Genomic DNA, 19,411 nt, shown 5'->3' on the forward strand with positions numbered 1-19,411 from the left:
CTCGGTCCATCACCTCAGTGGAACTCTCACCCCTTCCTCAGTTCCCATCCCACTGTTTTATTCTGTCATTGTCCATTCTAGACAATTCTCAAGATAGAAGATTTGGGTCCTGTAGTAGCACTGATGAGAGGAAGTTGGAAAAAGCTGCTCATTTTAGGGGCTTCTTAATCTTGCAGAGAGAAGGTGCAAAGGGACCTTAAGAGGCCACCTTCTCATAGAATAGTAGGGTGACTGTCTTTTCTCCACATAGGTTATAAAGGCAAATGGCAGTTATGCAAAGCTGTAAATCCTGAAGCCATTAATCAGAATCAATATGCCAGGTACTACACTAGACTCTTGATGGAAATCGATACTATTTCTAATCCTAATAAAAACTATATGAGGGAGGGACTTCCCTGGTGGTCCAGTGGTTAAGACTCTGCACTTCCACCGCAGGAACCTCGGGTTCAATCCCTGGTTGGGGAACTAAGATCCCGCATGCTGCATGGTATGGCCAACAAAACAAAACAAAACAAAACAAAAAAACTATATGAGGAAGGGATATTATCCCTGTTTTATAGTTGAGAGCACTGAGGGGTAGAGAGTAACCTGCCCAAGTTAATATTTTGATTTTTTTCTGTCTAGTATTTTTCTTCTGATGCATAGGTCCTACTATTGAACTGGTTTTGAAGGATGAATAGAATTTTACTTGGTAGGCCGGGACGATGGTGGTGACATTGCAGAGGAAGGGGAGTGATAGGAGGTAAGACACAGAAATGGGACAGGACATGATGTGCACTTAAGACAGTGAAAACCAGAGAATCAGCCTGGATCCTTCTCCAGGTTCGTACTTGGTGGAGACATATTGCCGACACTGCTTAAGGCTTTGAGGATTCACACACAGTAGGTTCCCAAAGCAGATTGCAGGACTGTTTTCCACAAAACATACATTAATTTTTACTTCTAACACAACTGACCTGATTTTCTCTTATTTTGAAACGATCTCTATTATGGGGTTTGGAATTAATAAATCCTATACGAGCCTAGTTAAGAGACTGTAGGAAACCTCGGGAGGTTTGTGACCAATATAAAAATGGTATTTGGAGGAAGCTTAATCTGGCTGCTGTTTGTAAGATTAGCTGGGTTTTACTTTCTAACTGTTGATAATGTTTTACATGGATATATACATAAGAGTGATTTTTCTAGCATCACAGCTTGTGTCTTATGAGTGCTTTATAACTCCAGACATTTCTTTTACTAAACCTCTGTACTGTATAAAGCATTAACTTTGAGTAAGGAGGATGCTCTTGAACAGTCAGTTGGAACAGCTAGCTTTGGTTTGCCTCACAAATGACCCCAGCAGAGTATAATCCTTTGCTTGATTAAAATTTGATTCTTTTGGTAGGATTCAGTTTCTTTGCAGAAGGTTCCTCTTTGACTCATGTATTTTTGGAGTTGAAGGGAATCTAGCCCAGTGGTTTTCAAACTATCTTAATTGAGTTCTTCAGAGGAACCTCAGGGGCCAGTTCTGGGAAGACAGGAAGATCTAAAGGGCTGAGCCTGTGACCTTCCACCCCAGCTGTCCTGCTTTGATCCCTTTTATATGTGAGGTTCTAAGTTATCATTTGAAAAGAGGATTCTCCGACAAAAAAGAACTACTGATCTGGCTAACCTTTGTCCCATTCCTCTGACAAATAAGGAACTTGTGGTCCAGCAATTATGATTAAAGATCACATCCCAAGATAGTGGCAGAGCTTAATCCAGGACACTTAATCCCTCCACCACCGTTCCTGCCCTCCTGTCACTGCTTCTCCCACTCTTGTTATAACTTTACCCATGCCACAGTCCCAAGAAAGAACAGGGTTTATATTTAGTTTTCTGTGACCGTTCTTCCTTCATTAAGAAAACATTTGACCCTCAGATCTCCCTGGTTAACTTCTTTGCTTCTCTGTAACATTTTGGTGGTGAAATTATTCTAGAAGAAAATACATTTCCTAAAACTTGGGAGTTTCTTTTTTCCTTTTTTGGCTCAGTGAGACCTTTGCTCTGTTTGAAGGCATACAAGCAAGAGTCATGGCTCAGGAACTCTGTTTTCTGCTCTTAGAAAAGGTTGAGACACTGTTATTACTCCCCAGATAATTTTAGCATCCTCCATCAGCTGCCTGCCTCACAGCTGAGCATTAAGGAGCAGTTGCAAGATTAAATTCTGTGTGTGAAGAGGAGACTGGAGGACAAGAAAATCTGGGAAGTGAAGAGGGATAAGATTTTAATTATAGAGATCTCATGGCAAATACTTTTTCCCTCAGATTTGGATCTTTACAATGCCTTCACTTCTCCCCCTATCCAGTGACCTTCACGTTTTTTGTCAGAATAACGCTAGTTGCTCCGAGCGTCTTTGAGGAAAGTCTAAGGCCTGAATCCTGATCTAACACTTAACTCGGAAGTACTGTACCTCAGCGTCTCTTAGCATTCTGAGAGTCAAAATGTAAAAGTACCAAGGACCTAACTTGGAATAAAGCAGTGGTGTGTATCTACTATTTAGCAAGTACTTCATTACAAATAAAGGGTGGTGATATTTGAGTGGGAGTTTCAAAACAATTCAAGACAACCATCGGTGTATACACCTGTATCTTACAGATACCTCAGTGCTAAAAGGGTAGGACTAAAGATGGAAACTATTTTGATCTTTCTTTAAATATACGTTTCTGTTAAGACAGTAAAGGGAAGGGAACCTCTGAGCTTATTTATCCAACTAATCACAGTGTAAATTGTTCTCCTTGCCTTGGAGAACAATTGGCTAAGAATAAACCTGTCTGCTGATTGGCTCCAGCTTTCATATATTGTATTATTGCTGTAATATACTGTAGATGATTACCCAAAGGGTGTGGAAACATAAGTTCAAGGCCAGTTTAAGTTTCTTTCTAGCTATAATCCACTGTGTTTCTGCATTTCCATTTTTAGGGACTCTTAGACAGATACAGTAGTACAAGTGGGGAAAAAAATATATGTACAGGGCCATTCACCAAAGCACTATTTGTAATGGTGGATAACTGGAAATAATCCAAATGCCCATTAAAAGAACTATGGGTTAATAAATTATATTTATAACGGAAGAGGACTGCCAGGGTTACCAAAGACTTCTGTTGCTAAGTCAAGGAGGTGTTTGTTAGTCTTTGTCTTAGATGACCCCTTGCCACTTCTTCCCACATTTTTTCTTCTCTTGGCTTCTCTGGGAGTCTCTTGGTTTTCCTGTTACCTCCATCTGTTCCTCTCATTCTCTGTTATCACCTCTTCTTCATGTTCTGACTGCTAAATGTTAGAGTCTCCAGGACTGAGTTCTGGGCTTTTTCTTGCACTACGTACTCTTCATAGATGATATCATATACTTTCACGGCTTTAGTATCATCTGTGGACAGACAAGTCCTAAATTTATATTGTTAGCTCAGATCTCTCTTTTGAGCTCTAGACACATGTATCTAATCACTGCCACCACCAAGTGGATGCTTTAGTTAACACGGCTAACGCTGAGCTCTTCGGCTTCCCCATCCCCAACTTTGCTCCTCCTTCCATTGACTCATCTGCCAGAAACCTGGGAGTCATTCTTTTTTTTTTGCAGTACGCGGGCCTCTCGCTGTTGTGGCCTCTCCCGTTGCGGAGCACAGGCTCCGGACGCGCAGGCTCAGCGGCCATGGCTCACGGGCCCAGCCGCTCCGCAGCATGTGGGATCTTCCCGGACCGGCGCACGAACCCGCGTCCCCTGCATCGGCAGGCGGACTCTCAACCACTGCGCCACCAGGGAAGCCCCCTGGGAGTCATCCTTGACTTCGTCTTCCTCATTACCAATCCTGTTGATTCTGAAATATACCTCAAATCTATTCATTTTACCTCTAGTGCCACCACCCTGGACCAAGCCAGCATCTTCTCTCACCATTGCTGCCTCCATTCTCAGCCCCCTCCAGTCCATTCTCCACACAGCATCCACTGCTCTTTTAAAAACATGGCTTGGGTCAGTGACCATTCATTGTACCTAAGATTACATTCAAAATCCTTAGCATAGCCTGCAAAGCCCTTGCTTCCCAGCATCTTCTCCTGACCTCTGCCTTTATCTCAGAGTGCTTCAGGAACATTGGAGTTCTTTGTATATCTTATACACATGAGACACTGTCTTGCCTTGGGGACTTTGTGTGTGCTCTTCTTCTGTGCCTGGAATGCTTTTCTTGCTTCGTTTTGCTTGGCTGACTCCTTCTGATCAAACTTCAGATCTCAGCCTAAAGGTCACTTCCTCAGCAAGGCTTTCCTTCACACACACACACACGCATGCACACACGCACGCACATATACACACCCCACCCACCACCTTCTCAATTTGGTTCCTTTGTTAGGTTGTTTAATAATACTCTGTCCTGGGCTCCCCTGGTGGCGCAACGGGAGAGGCCACAACAGTGAGAGACCCGCGTACCACACACAAAAATAATAATAAAATAAAAAAATAATAATACTCTGTCCTTTTTCTTTGAAGGATTTACACTATGTATGTGTGTGTGTGTGTATATATATTTGTGTGTGTGCGTCTGTGTGCATGTACATGTTTAATATTTAAGCTGTAAGCTGCCTGAGAGCAGGAACTATGTCTCTTTGTGTTATTTCTTTCACTACTTTTTCTCTAGTGCTTAGAACATATTTCTTTTTTTTTTTTTGGCCTCGTGGCACGGCTTGTGGGATCTTAGTTCCCCAACCAGAGATTGAACCCGGGCCCACTGGCAATGAAGGGGCCAAGTGCTAACCACTGGACCACCAGAGAATTCCCTAGAACATATTGCTTGAGCAATATTTGTTATTTTTTTAAAATTTTGTATATTTTGAATGTTAATCCCTTATCGGATATATGATTTGGAAATATTTTCTGCCGTTGCATGGGTTGCCTTTTCACTCTGTTGATGGTGTCCTTTGGTTCACAGATTTTGCTGAAGTCCAGTTTATCTATTTTTTCTTTTGTTGCCTGTGCTTTTGGTGTCATTTCAAGAAATCATTGCCAAATTCAATATCATAAGGCTTTGCCCTTGTTTTCTTCTAAGAGTTTTATAGTTTTAACTTTTATACTTAAGTCTTTTTTTCGCATGTGGATATCTAGTTTTTCCAACATCATTTATTGAAAAGACTGTCTTTTCCCCATTAGATGGTCTTGGCATCCTTGTTGAAATCCTTTGACCATATATGTGAGGGTTTATTTATGGGCTCTCTATTCTATTCTGTTGATCTACATGTCTGTCTTTATGCCAGTATCACACTGGGTTTCTTTTTTTTCTTTTAATTTTGGTAATATGTACATAACATATAATATACCATTTTAACCATTTTTAAGTATACATTTCAGTGGCATTAAGTATATTCACATTGTTGTGCAACCATTACCACCATGCTTTTGTTCTTTATGTAGTTGCATAGTATTCCATTGCATGAATACATTATAATTTATTTACCAGTCCTCTGTTAATGGACATTCAGGTTGTTTTCAGTCATTTGCTATTACATTTAATGCTATGACAAATAATCTAATGTAAAAGTCATTTTGGCTTATGTGAGTATACCTATAAGATAAAATAGGCGAATCGTAACATTTGTGCTTTTGTAATTTTGTAATTCTTGTAAATTGACAAAATGCCTTCCATAGAGGTTTTATTAATTTACCCTCAGTATATTAGCTTTCTTTTTAAAGCTTTTTCTACTTGATGGATAAAAAATGTTCTTAGTGTTGTTTGAATTTTTATTTTGAGGCTGAACATTCTTATTTTTTGTTTAAGAGTCATTTGATATTTTCTGTGAACTGTATGTTTATAGTCATGCCCTTTTTTTTTTTTTTTTTTTGCAGTATGTGGGACTCTCACTGTTGTGGCCTCTCCCGTTGCGGAGCACAGGCTCCGGACGCGCAGGTCCAGAGGCCATGGCTCACGGGCCCAGCCGCTCTGCGGCATGTGGGATCTTCCCAGACTGGGCACGAACCCGCGTCCCCTGCATTGGCAGGCAGACTCTCAACCACTGCGCCACCAGAAAAGCCCCTATTTTTCTATTAAGTTTCTATTAATTTGTAAGAATTCTTTGTATTTTAGGGAAATCAGTCTTTTGTCTGTAATGTAAGTTTCAAATATCTTTCTAGCTTGTCATTTGATTTATTGCAGTTCTAATCCCATTTTCTTCCATAACCTATGGTCAATGAAATCCCAGAAAATATTGGAAGTCCTTTCACCCTACCCTATAGGAAAGTTCTGTTCAGTTTCAGAGTATTACCCAGCCTGGTGAATGAGACACTTGATATCTGATTACTGTTAAAATTTAAACAATAATAAGACTGGAAGAGACCTTAGAAATCCTCTCAAATACACTTAATTTCGTCAATGAGGCCCAAGTAAATGAAGTGATATAACCCAGGTTACATAGCAGGTAAGCAATGGTGCCAGATCTAGGACTTTGCTCTGGCTTCCATTTTGGATGAGGTTGTTCTATTTAACACACACAATAAGGAAGTTCTGAGCTTGTGAAGGTATTTATGAGTTGAACGTTGGTTTTGGTAGAGGAATGGCCCTTTCCCATACTGCTCTTTACCTTTTTGTCTCATCTCCTTTTCCTTGCCCAAATGCCTTGTGAATTCTGAAATTCTACCTTAAAGCAGGAACAAATGGCCCATTGAATGTGCCCTTTTCTAGGGTTGGGTTGGTGAGTTCTAGGTATGCAGGCCCAAGAAAGGCACGCAGTGGGGATTCTCCACGTGATGGTGCTGCCTTCAGTGCTTGACTCAGAGGCTCTGAGGAAGCCAGGTTAAGATGGTTCTTAGTGGTTTGGAGATTTGCTGTAACCTGGACCTCCCAAGCCTTCTTTGTCTTCAAATGGAGAAAACCTGATGCCCCCTGAAAAGCCCTGGGACTTCACTTGTTTCTCAGGGATCTTCTGAGCAAATAATAAAAATTATAAAATAAAATGATGAAAGTAATAATAAAATTAAAATAATAAAATTATATAAGCCTGTTTATCAACTCTAAGATGCCACTGACTGTAGGCTGGGCCATTATTTTATGCATCACTAAGGAAAAAATACTGCTAATTAAAAGGACCAATGCGTGCTTAGCACAGAAACTTTTCTCACGTATCACTCTTACACATAAGTTATAAAAAGTAAAACAATTTTTCTTTAAATGGCAAAGCGTAGTGTAATCTCTCTAAAGACATTTAAGTGGCATTTAAAACATGTATAGTATCATCAAATACATTCAACTGAGCAAAAGCAACAGTACCAACAGCATAGACTAAGTTCACACACATACAGGCAGTGTGACTACCTCTTGATCATTTGGCCGACAGGAATTGTAAGATTTCAGAGGCATGAATGAGGGGGAAATGTTTGACCTAGGACTAATGCAATGCTATATCCTTTGACTAATTCCAAAGCATTTTTATGCATGTGATCTTGTTTAATCGTCCCAGCTTTATAGTACATCATTTTCTAGATAAGGAAACTGAGGCTTAGAGTAGTTGACTTGCCCGAGATCACAGTGAATAAGTGATGAAACTGGGACTTTAAAACCCCAGGCTTGGGACTTCCCTGGTGGTCCAGTGGTTAAGACCCTGCGCTGCCAATGCAGGGGGCCCGGGTTCAATCCCTGGTCAGGAAACTAGATCCCGCATGCCACAACTAAAGATCTTGCCCCAACTAAGACCCAGCACAGCCAAATAAATAAATAAATATTAAAAAACAGAAAAAAGCCCCAGGCTTTCTGCTCTATCCAGTTGTTTACCAGCATTTGACCTCATTGTCTTGGATCGTTCTCTTAGAGCAGATGACTGCAACAGTGCAGGAAGTGAGGGCTGCTCTGATTCTCTGCTTCTTCTGATAGAGTTGATTAAAGATAATCCCTGGCAGAGATAGGTGTGCAGAAGTGGTTTTCTTAAAGTTTGGAAGAGTAAAAATATAAGTTTAATTTGAGGACATTCTCTTTTTTTCCCCCCTCTTCTCTGAAGGTACCAGAAAGCAGCTGAAGAAGCAAACATGGAAAAGAGGAGAAGTGTAAGTATTCGGAAGCCCCGGGACATGTGGAACTTTGCAGGCAGAGCCCACGTGGCTCGGCCACCTGCAGCCTCTGCAGGGCGTGGGCTCCAAGTCAGCTGAGCCGGGCATTTGTGCCAGCTGGTCTGACTGGTGAATCATTTGCTCAGGAGAACTTGGCTCAGGTGCAGAGAATCTTATTTTTTCCCTGAGGTTCTCCTTTTGAGCCACTTTTTCTTTCCTGAGTTAAGGATAGAAAAGCCAAGTACTTTGCTTGTGGTTATAAAATGGCTTACTGCTTCTGCTCAAATTAGGCTTCCCAGGCTGTTTCCTTTTTTCCAAATCAAACAACCAGAATGTTTCTCTGCATTTAAGTGGTAGCAGCTGTGCAGCTGTTGTCATCCCCCTGGGTTCTTTGTTTAAATCAAACCTCTTGACCCAGTCTAGTTAGCAAGTTTCTTAGCTGCAGGATCCACCAAAGGTGAAAACCTCAGAACCAGCTCTGAGCTCATACCCATTTGTACTCTCCCGCTGGCTAACTTCCAGCTGGGCTGGATAGTGTTTTTCTTTTGAGATCTTACTTGATTTAATGGTATGAGGAAAAAAAACCTCACATATTTGGGCAAGAATTCTTTAATTTGGCTGGCATTACAAAAACATCCTCCTGGCAGCTTTCAGTACCTAACCTATTTAAATTAGAACATAACATGCCCCTGTCACTTTGTTTTCTCTAAGGAGGCAATGCTGACGGGTCTTTGACTTAATTTCCCTGTAATTCGAGAATGGATCCCCTCTGGTGCACTGTAAGAAAACTTACCATCATTTCACTCAACTGCTGTTTTCTTTTCTTTCCTCCTTCTCTCTCTTGCATGTTATTTTTCCCCTTTCTCTTTTCTTCCTTCTTTTTTTTTCCTTTCACTTATTCAATTAGCAAGTATTCATAGAGCACCCACTATATGCCAAGCACTGCTTTAGGCACTAATACAGACTACATCTCTGCCACCATGGAGTTTATATTCTGGTGGGAGAGGCAGACAATAAAGATGTGTCAGGTATGAAACAACATGAAGCAGGTAAGAAGGATGAGTATAGTGGTCAAGGAGAGATTTGAGCAGAGATCTGAGGACATGAGCTAGGGAGAAAAATAATTCAGGCAGAAGATAAGAGCACATGCAAACGCCTCGAGGCAAGAACATTCTAAGTGTATTTGAGGAATAGGAAGGGAAATGTCATGTAGGGCCATTGTGAGGACCTGGACCTTAACTCTGATCGAATGGGGGCCTTTGGAGGGTTTGTGTGCAAAGGAGTAATGTGATCTGACTAAAATTTTTAAAAGAGGAGGAAGAGACTAGAGGAACAATGGCAGAAGCATGAAGACAAATTAAGAGACAATTGCAGTGATTTAGGCAAAAGGTGATAATGGATCAGACTGCAATAGTAGCTGTATAGGTGATGAGAAGTGGCAGGATTTATAGTGAAGGTAGAGAAAAAGAATGGCAACAGTGCTTTTGGCCCAAACACCGGGAAAAATGCCATTGAGATGGGGAAGATGACAGTAAAAGCAGGTTTAGAGAAGGGGAAATATTTATTAGAAGCTCAGTTTTGGACATCTTAAATGTAAAATGCTTTATTAAGACATCCAAGTGGAGAGGTCAGATAGGAACCTGGATGTACAAATCTGGAATTGGAAGAGATCCAGGCTGGAGATGAGACGTGTGTGTATCAAAGAATCAGTGGTTTGTAAAGACAAGAGATGCGTGAGATCACCTGGGGAGTGAGTACAGCTAGAAAAGAGGTCTGAGTATTCAGCTCAGGGGCACCTTGTTGCTTGAAGGTTGGAGATAGAAGGAGGAACCAGCAAAGGAGACTGAAAGAGAGCAGCTGGTGAGATAGCAGTGGAAATAAGAGAACGGAGTGGCAGATGTCCAGTGAAGAAAGTGTTTCTAAAAGACATGTTATCAGCAGAGTCAAACACACAGATAGGCTGAGAACTGACCATCAGATTTGGCAATATGAAGGTCATTGGTCACTTTGTGCTATTTGAGAGTGATGGGATAAAGGCCTGATTGGACTAGGTTCAAGACAGTAGGGTGACAAAAGTTGATACCACAAGTATGGATGAACATTTATGGAGCATCTTTCATGTGCCAGGTGCTGAAGACACAAAGAGGAATAAGATGTGGTCCCTGCCTTCAAGGAACTGCTTAGAGTTTGGAAAGTAGAATTTATAATCCCAGTGTTATAAGTACCATATTAAAGAGATATTCAAGGTGCTGGGGGAGAATTTAAGAGATACTCATAACCTGGATTATGACATGTCAAGGAAGACTTCCTAGAAGAAGTAGTGCCTGACTGAGCCTGAAGGATGACTAGGAATTAGCTAAGCAAAGGGGGCAAAGGAGTGGCAGAGGAAGCAGCACGTGCACAGCATGGAGGCATAAGAGAACAGGCACATTGGACAGTTGAAAAGATAATTGTCCCATTCACCAAGATGGAGAATTCAGGAAAAGAAACAGATTAAAGAGTGAGGAGTGAACGGAGGAGAGGCAAGACTTCAGCTTTAGACAAGGATGCATTTAAGATGTCTATAGGATTTCCAGGTAGAACTGAGAGGTAAGGAGAGTTATCTGGCTAGAGTTAATAGGGCATGAATCATCAACAGACAGCTGGTGGGTGAAACCAGAAGGAGGACATCATCTATAGAAAAATAGATAAAGTGGGTAAAGAAGATTACCTAAGGCAGAACCTTGAGAGACCCCACCAATCCTCAGGGAGGGACTGAGGAAGAGAAACCTATTAAAAAAAAAAAAAAAAAAAAAAAAACACTGAAGAGTAGCCAGAGAAATGGGAAGAAATCCAGGAAAAAGGGATGTCACAGAAACCATGGAAGGAAGGAATTTTGTTAAAGGGGGGAGTGGTCAGTAACACCAGATGCTATAGAGAGATCAAATAAAATAAAATAGAAGTGCCCCTTGCAATTGGCAGTTAAAAGGTAAAAGGGTGTGAACAGGTAATTAAAGAAAGAACAATAAATATACAAAAAATGCTTAGCCTCACTAATAATCAAATATAAAGCAACTGTGAGATATAAATTGTAACCTAAACAGTTGGCAGATTTTTTTGATCGATAATATTTGGCATGTGAGGAATGTTCTCATCCACTGTTATTGAAAAGTCAGTTAGACAATGCCTATTAAAATATTAAATATGTTTAGTACGCATTGATCCTGCAGTTCTACTTCTAGGACTGATCATTGAGAGAAACTCACTAGTGAAATAAAATAAAAGTAAAAGGATATTTATTGCAGGATTCTTCGTAATACTTAAACGTTTGAAATAATGCAAATATCCATTGGTGGGGTAGTGGTAAATTATGGTACCTACATCCATCATAGCACTATATCATATATAATGTTTTTAATTGATTATTTTATTTTTGGTTGTGTTGGGTCTTCGTTGCTGTGCACAGGCTTTCTCTAGTTGCGGTGAGCGGGAGCTACTCTTTGTTGCAGCGTGCAGGCTTCTCACTGCGGTGGCTTCTCTTGTTGCGGAGCGTGGGCTCTAGCCATGTGGGCTCAGTAGTTGCAGCATGTGGGCTCCGTAGTTGTGGCTAGCAGCCTGTAGAGCACAAGTTCAGTACTTGTGGCTCATGGGCTTAGTTGCTCCCACGGCATGTGGGATCTTCCCGGACCAGGGCTCGAACCCATGTCCCATGCATTGGCAGGTGGACTCTTAACCACTGTGCCACCAGGGAAGTCCTCATATATGTTATATATGATATTATGCTATGTGGTTAAGATTTTGTGTAATGTGGAAAGGTCTCAAAAGCACATTAATTTTTTTTTTTTTTTTTTTTTTTTTTTTTTTTTTTGCGGTACGCGGGCCTCTCACCGTTGTGGCCTCTCCCGTGGTGGAGCACAGGCTCCAGACGCGCAGGCTCAGCGGCCATGGCTCACGGGCCCAGCTGCTCCACGGCATGTGGGATCTTCCCGTACCGGGTCACGAACCTGTGTCCCCTGTATCGGCAGGCAGACTCTCAACCACTGCGCCACCAGGGAAGCCCCACATTAATTATTAAAGCAAGGTGCAGAATAGTAACTATAGTATGATTTTGTAGAAAAACATTACAGATAGTGTATAAAAATAAGGAAAAAATTGAGAGCATGTGCACCAAACTGTTGGCAGTGGATATCTTGGTTGGGAGGAGTGGGGGAGTCAAACAGGGAAAATTAAAGCATATATTCAAGGCAAATATACATTCCTATGTTGGCTATGACTTCCCCCCCAATAAGTTTTGGGGGTTTTTAATTAATTAATTTTATTTTTGGCTGCGTTGGGTCTTCATTGCTGCGCGCGGGCTTTCTCTAGTTGCGGCAAGTGGGGGCTACTCTTTGTTGCGGTGTGCGGGCTTCTCATTGTGTGGCTCCTCTTGTTGCGGAGCATGGGCTGTAGGCACACGGGCTTCAGTAGTTGCAGCATGCTGGCTCAGTAGTTGTGGCTCGCGGGCTCTAGAGTGCAGGCTCAGTAGTTGTGGCACACGGGCTTTGTTGCTCCGCGGCATGTGGCATCTTCCCGGACCAGGGCTCAAACCCGTGTCCCCTGCATTGGCAGGCGGATTCTTAACCACTGCACCACCGGGGAAGCCCTTCCCCCACAATAAGTTTTTTAAATTACTTTTGTAATTGAGAAAAGTAATAAGTTAAAAATAAGATAATGGGGGCTTCCCTGGTGGTGCAGTGGTTGAGAGTCTGCCTGCCGATGCAGGGGACGCGGGTTCGTGCCCTGGTCCGGGAAGATCCCATATGCCGCGGAGTGGCTGGGCCTGTGGGCCATGGCCGCTGAGCCTGTGCGTCCGGAGCCTGTGCTCCGCAGCGGGAGAGGCCACAGCAGTGAGAGGCCTGCGTAACGCAAAAAAAAAAAAAAAAAAAGATAATGAAAGGAAAAATGTAAAGAAGTAATTGGTGATCCTGATTGGTGCTACTTCAAAAGTGTTTTGGTAGTAGAATTAGAGGGAATGGAAAGTAGTCAAGTGGAAATAGCAATTACACAAGACTGTGCTTTCAAGACCCTTAACTGTGAAATGTGGGAGACAGCAATAGCTGGAAGAAGACAAAGTTGAAGGATGGTTCTTTTTTTTAACAAATTTTTTATTTTAAAATAATTTTGGATTTACAGTAGAGTTATTAAGATAGTACAGAGAGCTCCCATACACCTCCACCTAGCCTCCCCTAATGTTAACATCTTCTATACTGTGGTACATTTATAAAGCCTGAGAAATTAACATCGGTACAATGCTATCAGCTAAACCACAGACTTTATTCAAATCTTACCAGTTTTTCCATTAATGACAGACAGTTGCTTTTAAGATCCACCAGAGTTGTAAGAGACCTAATTTGTCTCCTGAAGAAGAGGGAGAAATGTACATATAAATTTACAGAGGTGACTCTCCAGGTGAAAGAGTACTCACCTGAATACTCCAGGTGAAAGAATATTCACGGAAAGCACGGTAGAGAAACATTCAGGAGCAAATGGGTAAATTTGTTCCTTTAGCAAATACTAAGATCAGGTTACATGATAGCTTGGATTCCCAGAAATTCAGCCCTCCTTTTCTCTTCCTCTTCCACTTGCATCTAGGACACAGAAACACAGACCATTAATATGACCATCAGTTATATTTTCGGGTTCCTTTTAAGCATGGATTATGCCACTTCTTGAAATCTGTGCTGTTTGGGCATTCATCTCCATAATGACGGGCTACCACTTTTCTGAGAAGCTCTTAGCCTAGGAATTTATTCCCTTCCTTGGAGGCTGTACATCCAGGTAGTCCGTGTTTCTAGCCCCACTGCTGTATCCTACCAAATATCCTCCTGCTTTTAAGATGAAGATTCCCCTGCCAAGATTTCAACGTTAAAACTCATTTGACGCAGCCTCTTCATTTTGTGGGTGGAATAACAGACCCAAAGAGAGGAAGGGACTTATCTAAGGCCCTTTCCAAGTTGAATGCTCCTTCAGAAAGGACACTGCGTTGCATCTCCTGAGTGTGTCTGATCCGGATTTAGGCAGCCAGTTATGGTCCAGAGGCAATGTCTGCAGAGATTCTCAGCCTTGCTGGATAGGATGAGCAGCGTGCTGGATGTCACCCTGAGAAAGGAGGATGTGGTAGTCCAGCAACCAATGGGGCCCTTGAAAACTTGTACCCTCCTTGACCTCCTTATTCTAGGAAAATACTTGGGAAAAAGTTAAAACCCTGACACAAATGACATCGACTAAAATTTCACCTTATTTTGTAGCCCCCACCCCCCACCCCAGCCCTACTCTGAAACAGTAGACACTGTAGAGAGAGTAGAAAGAACAGTAAGTGACTGTAACCCAAGTTCAGGATTTGAGAGATGACTGGCTACTGCAGTTGATCACCGTTGTGAGGTATGGCTGGGGAGTGGGGAGGGCCACTCATTTAATAACAGTCACCGCTACTGGTCAAATACTACATTATGTGCTTTAATATAATCTCATTTATTCTCCACAGTAGCCCTGTATGGAAGTTTCCAGAAATTAAGAAACTTGCCCAGGGTTATTTGGCTGGATGGAGCTGGATTATATAAGTAATGCATGTTCATTGTAGGAAATACAGATACGATACATAAAATAGATAAGCAACAGGGATTTCCTGTATAACACAGGGAATTACATTCAGTGTCTTGTAATAACCTATAATGGAATATAATCTGAAAAAAAATCACTGAATCACTTTGCTGTACACCTGAAACTAGCACAATATTGTGAATCAACTATACTTCAATTAAAAATTAATTAAAAAGAAAATACAGATAAAGAAAGAGAAGAAAATGTAGAAGGAAATGTAAGTGGCCCATAATCCACTGTCCAATGATAACCCAGGCTATCTCAGTCCAGTACTCTTTTCATTGTGTTGCCCGGTCTGCTTTCAGCTCTAGCTTTTGTTCTGTGCCTTCTTCCTTCTCTTTCTTCCCCAGAAAGACTGTAGCTGCTGCTTCTGCCCCATCTTTGCTTGCCTCAAGCTCTAAAGGCCTGGAAAGCTGGCATGACCTGGGTGGTGCTGCCAGGAGTGATGGCAAGTTCTGGGGCCTTTAATGCTGTCAGACCGTACAGCACTACCCCTCCCCTACTTGTCCCCACCCCAGCACTTTTGAACTTGTATCCTTAAGAACTCCTTTTAATAAAAGAGCACATTCATGCCTCTGTTAAGATGCCCCCCTAAGGGATGTCCTCCACCCAGGTCCTTGTTTGGGACATTGCTGGTACTCCATCACACAAATCCCTCTCTTCCAGGTCATCACAAGTCAAGTAGAGATGACAGCTTTCAAGCTGTTTACAAGTAACATCAAAATTATTTGATGTTCCATAGAACCTTTTTCTTGTGATAGGAAGATGATGCATAATTTTATTTTTGTATTCATTTTTATTACACAATGAAAGCACATTTATCCTAAAAAGAAAAAGAAGAAGAAAATACAAGTGCCCGCGGCAACCTGTTAACATTCCTGATGTCTTTTCTTCCGGACTACTTTTCTATGTTTATATTTAGAAACATATATGTGTATTATAAAATGGGATCATCCTGTCTTTTTTTTTTTTAATATTCAGCCGCGACTTGCGGCATCTTAGTTCCCCGACCAGGGATTGAATCCAGGCCCAGGCCCACAGCAGTGAAAGCTCCAAGTCCTAACACTGGACTGCCAGGGAATTCCCCGTGCTGTGTTTTTTTTTTTCTTTTCTTTTCAGTTTATTTTAAATTTTATTATTATTTGTTTTAATTTTTGGCTGCGTTGGGTCTTCGTTGCTGCGTGTGGGTTTTTTCTGGTTGCGGCGAGTGGGAGCTACTCTTCTTTGCGGTGCGCGGGCTTCTCGTTGTGGTGGCTTCTCTTGTTGCGGAGCACAGGCTCTAGGAGTGCTGGCTTCAGTAGTTACAGCATGCAGGCTCAGTAGTTGTGGTGCATGGGCTTAGTTGCTCCACCGCGTGTGGGATCTTCCAGGACCAGGGATTGAACCCGTGTCTCCTGCATTGGCAGGTGGATTCTTAACCACTGCGCCACCAGGGAAGTCCCCCATGATGTCTTATAATTAGCTTTATTCACTCAAAAGTATCTTATGAGCATCTTTGCATGTCAATATAATATACTTCTATCACATGATATGTCTCTGAGAAAAGTAGTGTCCAGTTACCAAGGCAAAATGCCACTTTGATTCTCAGGGCTCCTGTTTAGGCAGGGCAGAGCAGGTGAAGTTGGAGACCCAGATGACTCATCCATTGTGTCTCAGGAGGGTGCACAGAGCCAAGAGTGCTTCTGGCAGTTAAGGTAGCACCAGCTTTTTAATTTTCTCTTTTCCAACAAGAAAACTTTTCTTGCTGCTTAAATTTCTGGTCCATACATGCTTCCCCCAATGAAGCATCTTGTCAGCTAAGACTTAAACACAAATATCAAGCAGTTGTTCTTCTGTAACTTTCTTTTTTCCATGCCTTGGTGCTACTTGATGAAGTGGCTCTCAGAGTGTATTCAGAAGAGTAATAGGGTGAGAGACTTAATTCCCAATATAGCTGCTAATCCTGTTTAATACCCCAGAGTCTTTCAGTCCTAGGTGGTTTGTCCTTTCTTAGTTGAAAGACCGGTGAGCCACAGACTACAGGAATGGAGGGCAAGAAGGTACTGGAGTTTGTGCTTTGTTGGGAAGGTGCTGCTGCTTAATTTATTTGGAGTGCTTTTCAGAGCCCGGGACATTGAATTTTACTTCACCCAGCATGTCTCCTCTATTATTGTGGAACTACATTGACACTTTCCAGGTTGTTTTCAATCTGTCTTATATGTACAAATTAATTCCAGTTTGACCCACGCGAAAGAGAACTGTCTTAGATGTGTAAATGTGTGTCCTTCCATCACGAGAAAGGGGTGGTAGTAGTGTTTCATATGAAGCCTGGGTATTTTTCAACCAAAGGATCTGGAAAATAGTGAATTTTCTGAAAACTGAGGATTTATACATGGACAAACATGTAGAGAAGTACAGGGGGCAAAAAGGATTAGGTTCTTATGTAAAAATAAAATTTGACTGTTCATGTAAATTATGTCGGATATGATGATATATACATGTAAAAGTCTTTAAATTTCCACAAAGAGTTTCAATTCTTGATGCTACTGTCCACAATTAGTGGTATTGTGTAGTTTAAGCTATACTGCATCTTTGTCTCATTTAGAAGAAAAAAACCCAGCCAGGATGTAATTTTGTGGCACGTAATGATGAACTTTTATTAGTGCGTATTTACAGGGTTTAAAGTAACTGGTATTTTGCTTTTTCTTTCTGTTCTCCCCATTAATCTCTGGATAAAAATCCCTTGTCTCCAATGTAACTATCATTAGATCTGAGCTCTCCTTTCTTCTCATTTTGTCCTTATAAGGCTATCCTGTTTTATCACTTCCTGCTTTAGCTCCTGACTTTTTCTCTCTTCCCCTCTCCCTCTCTTGCGGTGGATGCTTTCTCCATGTGGCAGGGCTGTAACTGTTCACAGCTGTCTGAAACGACAGTGGACCAGGAGCAGCTTGGAGTTTTAACTTTCATTTTACAAAGAACAGCATGTTTGAATGTTTCAGCAGGCAAGTTATAACTGGCATTCACTTTTTGTTCTTCTAGAACACTGAAAATCTCTCCCAGCACTTTAGAAGGGGGAACCTGACCGTGTTAAAGAAGAAGTGGGAGAACCCAGTGCTGGGAGCAGACTCTCTCCCAGACTCCGTGCGAAACAGCAGCACCGAGGTCAGGCATAGAGGCGACCCTCCTCCCGCTGAAGTGGCAAACAGCTCTGCCTCTGGGGTCGAGGCTGACCAAGAGGAACGAGTCCACCCCAGACCTAGAATCAAATCGCCTCCTGAAGCTCTTATTCAGTATACGTACCCCCGCATCGAGGACAGTGAGCATCTTAAAGACCACTCAGCAGAAAGTAAAAAAATGGAAAATTGTCTGGGAGAATCCAGGCATGAAGTAGGAAAACCCGAAATAAGTGAAAATGCAGAAGCTGCAAACAAAATAGAGAAATACAATGTTCCGCTGAACAGGCTTAAGATGATGTTTGAGAAAGGTGAACCAACTCAAACCAAGGTAAGGATTGGGTGGGTTTAAAACTTGAAAAAGCCAATTCAAGTAGCTAAACAAAGCTGTTTTTCTAGTCTAGACGGTTTGTGTAATGGCGAGTATGTGGTCAGTATGTCTTTTGATTCAAGTTAGACGAGTAGTTAATAAAAAGTCTCAAATGAATTATTTACAGAGATGCTAAGATTTGTGAGTGTGACCCAATTTCACATGAAATCAAGTGCACGCTGGGATTCAGGTCAATATCGAGAAATGAAGAGTTTGATGCTGATTGGGTTATGTGTTTTTGTATGCTTGCCCTTTTAATTTGTCTTCCTGTGCCTTTTGTCATTTGTAGCTTTAGGGGGGTGGAATTACTGCTGAATCTCTCTCTGCCTGGACACAGCTGCAGGCTGAGTGTTAAGGCCAGAGTTTATAAGACTGAGGCTTAGTTGTCTCCTTGCTAGCTGAATCCTTTCTCTTCTCAACTTCCTCATCTGTGCCTTCCAACAAATGTTTTCTATCAGCTAAAATCCTATCCCAGGAAAAATCAATGAAGATAGCCAGACTAGCCGTAGCCTTCAGGAGTTTTGACTTGCAAATGCAGAGGGTTGCATTTTCCTACAACTGCTAATGAAACTTGATCCTTCATGTGGAGTGCAGACCAGGTCCCCAGAGGGAATTACTTAACTAGAAAATGAGTTACATATGCTGGTGACTTATAACACAATCCAGGGGCCGCAGAGCTGGTAAATTTTTCCAGTTTTCTCATACTTTCCTGCATATCTGGCTTTGTACATGGGGTTGGTTTGTTACAACAGTCATTATAATGAAATAAACAGATCTGATGGGGAGCAAAGCCCTCATTTACTCTAGATTCCGTTTAGATGGGAAAGCAGATTTTTTCAGCTAAGTATTGGCCCAAATTTCTACATTTGTGAAGTAATGGTATGAAGCATTTCTTCTGAGGTAAAAATTAGATAACGTATCCTAGAATCCTCAGTTATGTTTGGTGTGATGTAGCCATCTCATATTGTATCTTGCGGTGCCTGTTGCTTTTCTACCTGGAAAAGTTCTTTAGTGTTCAGCGATCATCTGTTTGAGGATGTATCAATAGAAAGAATTTTTAAAGATTTGCAAAGCTAGAACCCTTTTCTCTGCATGAGTTTTTACTCTGTTTTAACACTGAAACCAGTTGGCAAGAGATGTAACCACAAAGCAATTTATGACTTTTCTTAAACTCTCATCCCTCTCAATTTTGAGTCCTCTAGGCCTGCCAACTCCCTCTTTCCCCTTTATGTT

General features: G+C 41.7%; 1 protein-coding gene and 1 non-coding gene across 2 annotated transcripts in view; both read left to right on the top strand.

Annotated features, from left to right (window-relative positions):
- LIMA1 (LIM domain and actin binding 1) overlaps window positions 1-19,411 on the top strand; it is an 86,553-nt gene that overhangs the window by 35,022 nt on the left and 32,120 nt on the right. Inside the window, exons 3-4 of the mRNA XM_060111924.1 lie at window positions 7,990-8,035; window positions 17,675-18,139. Coding sequence (XP_059967907.1) covers window positions 7,990-8,035; window positions 17,675-18,139 — 511 coding nt within the window. The remainder of the gene's footprint in view (window positions 1-7,989; window positions 8,036-17,674; window positions 18,140-19,411) is intronic.
- Window positions 7,571-7,643, top strand: TRNAG-GCC (transfer RNA glycine (anticodon GCC)). The gene has a single exon. It is a non-coding gene; the product is annotated as a tRNA-Gly (tRNA).

Source organism: Mesoplodon densirostris, chromosome 11 (assembly GCF_025265405.1).
Source record: "Mesoplodon densirostris isolate mMesDen1 chromosome 11, mMesDen1 primary haplotype, whole genome shotgun sequence".
Taxonomy (NCBI): Eukaryota; Metazoa; Chordata; class Mammalia; order Artiodactyla; family Ziphiidae; genus Mesoplodon; species Mesoplodon densirostris.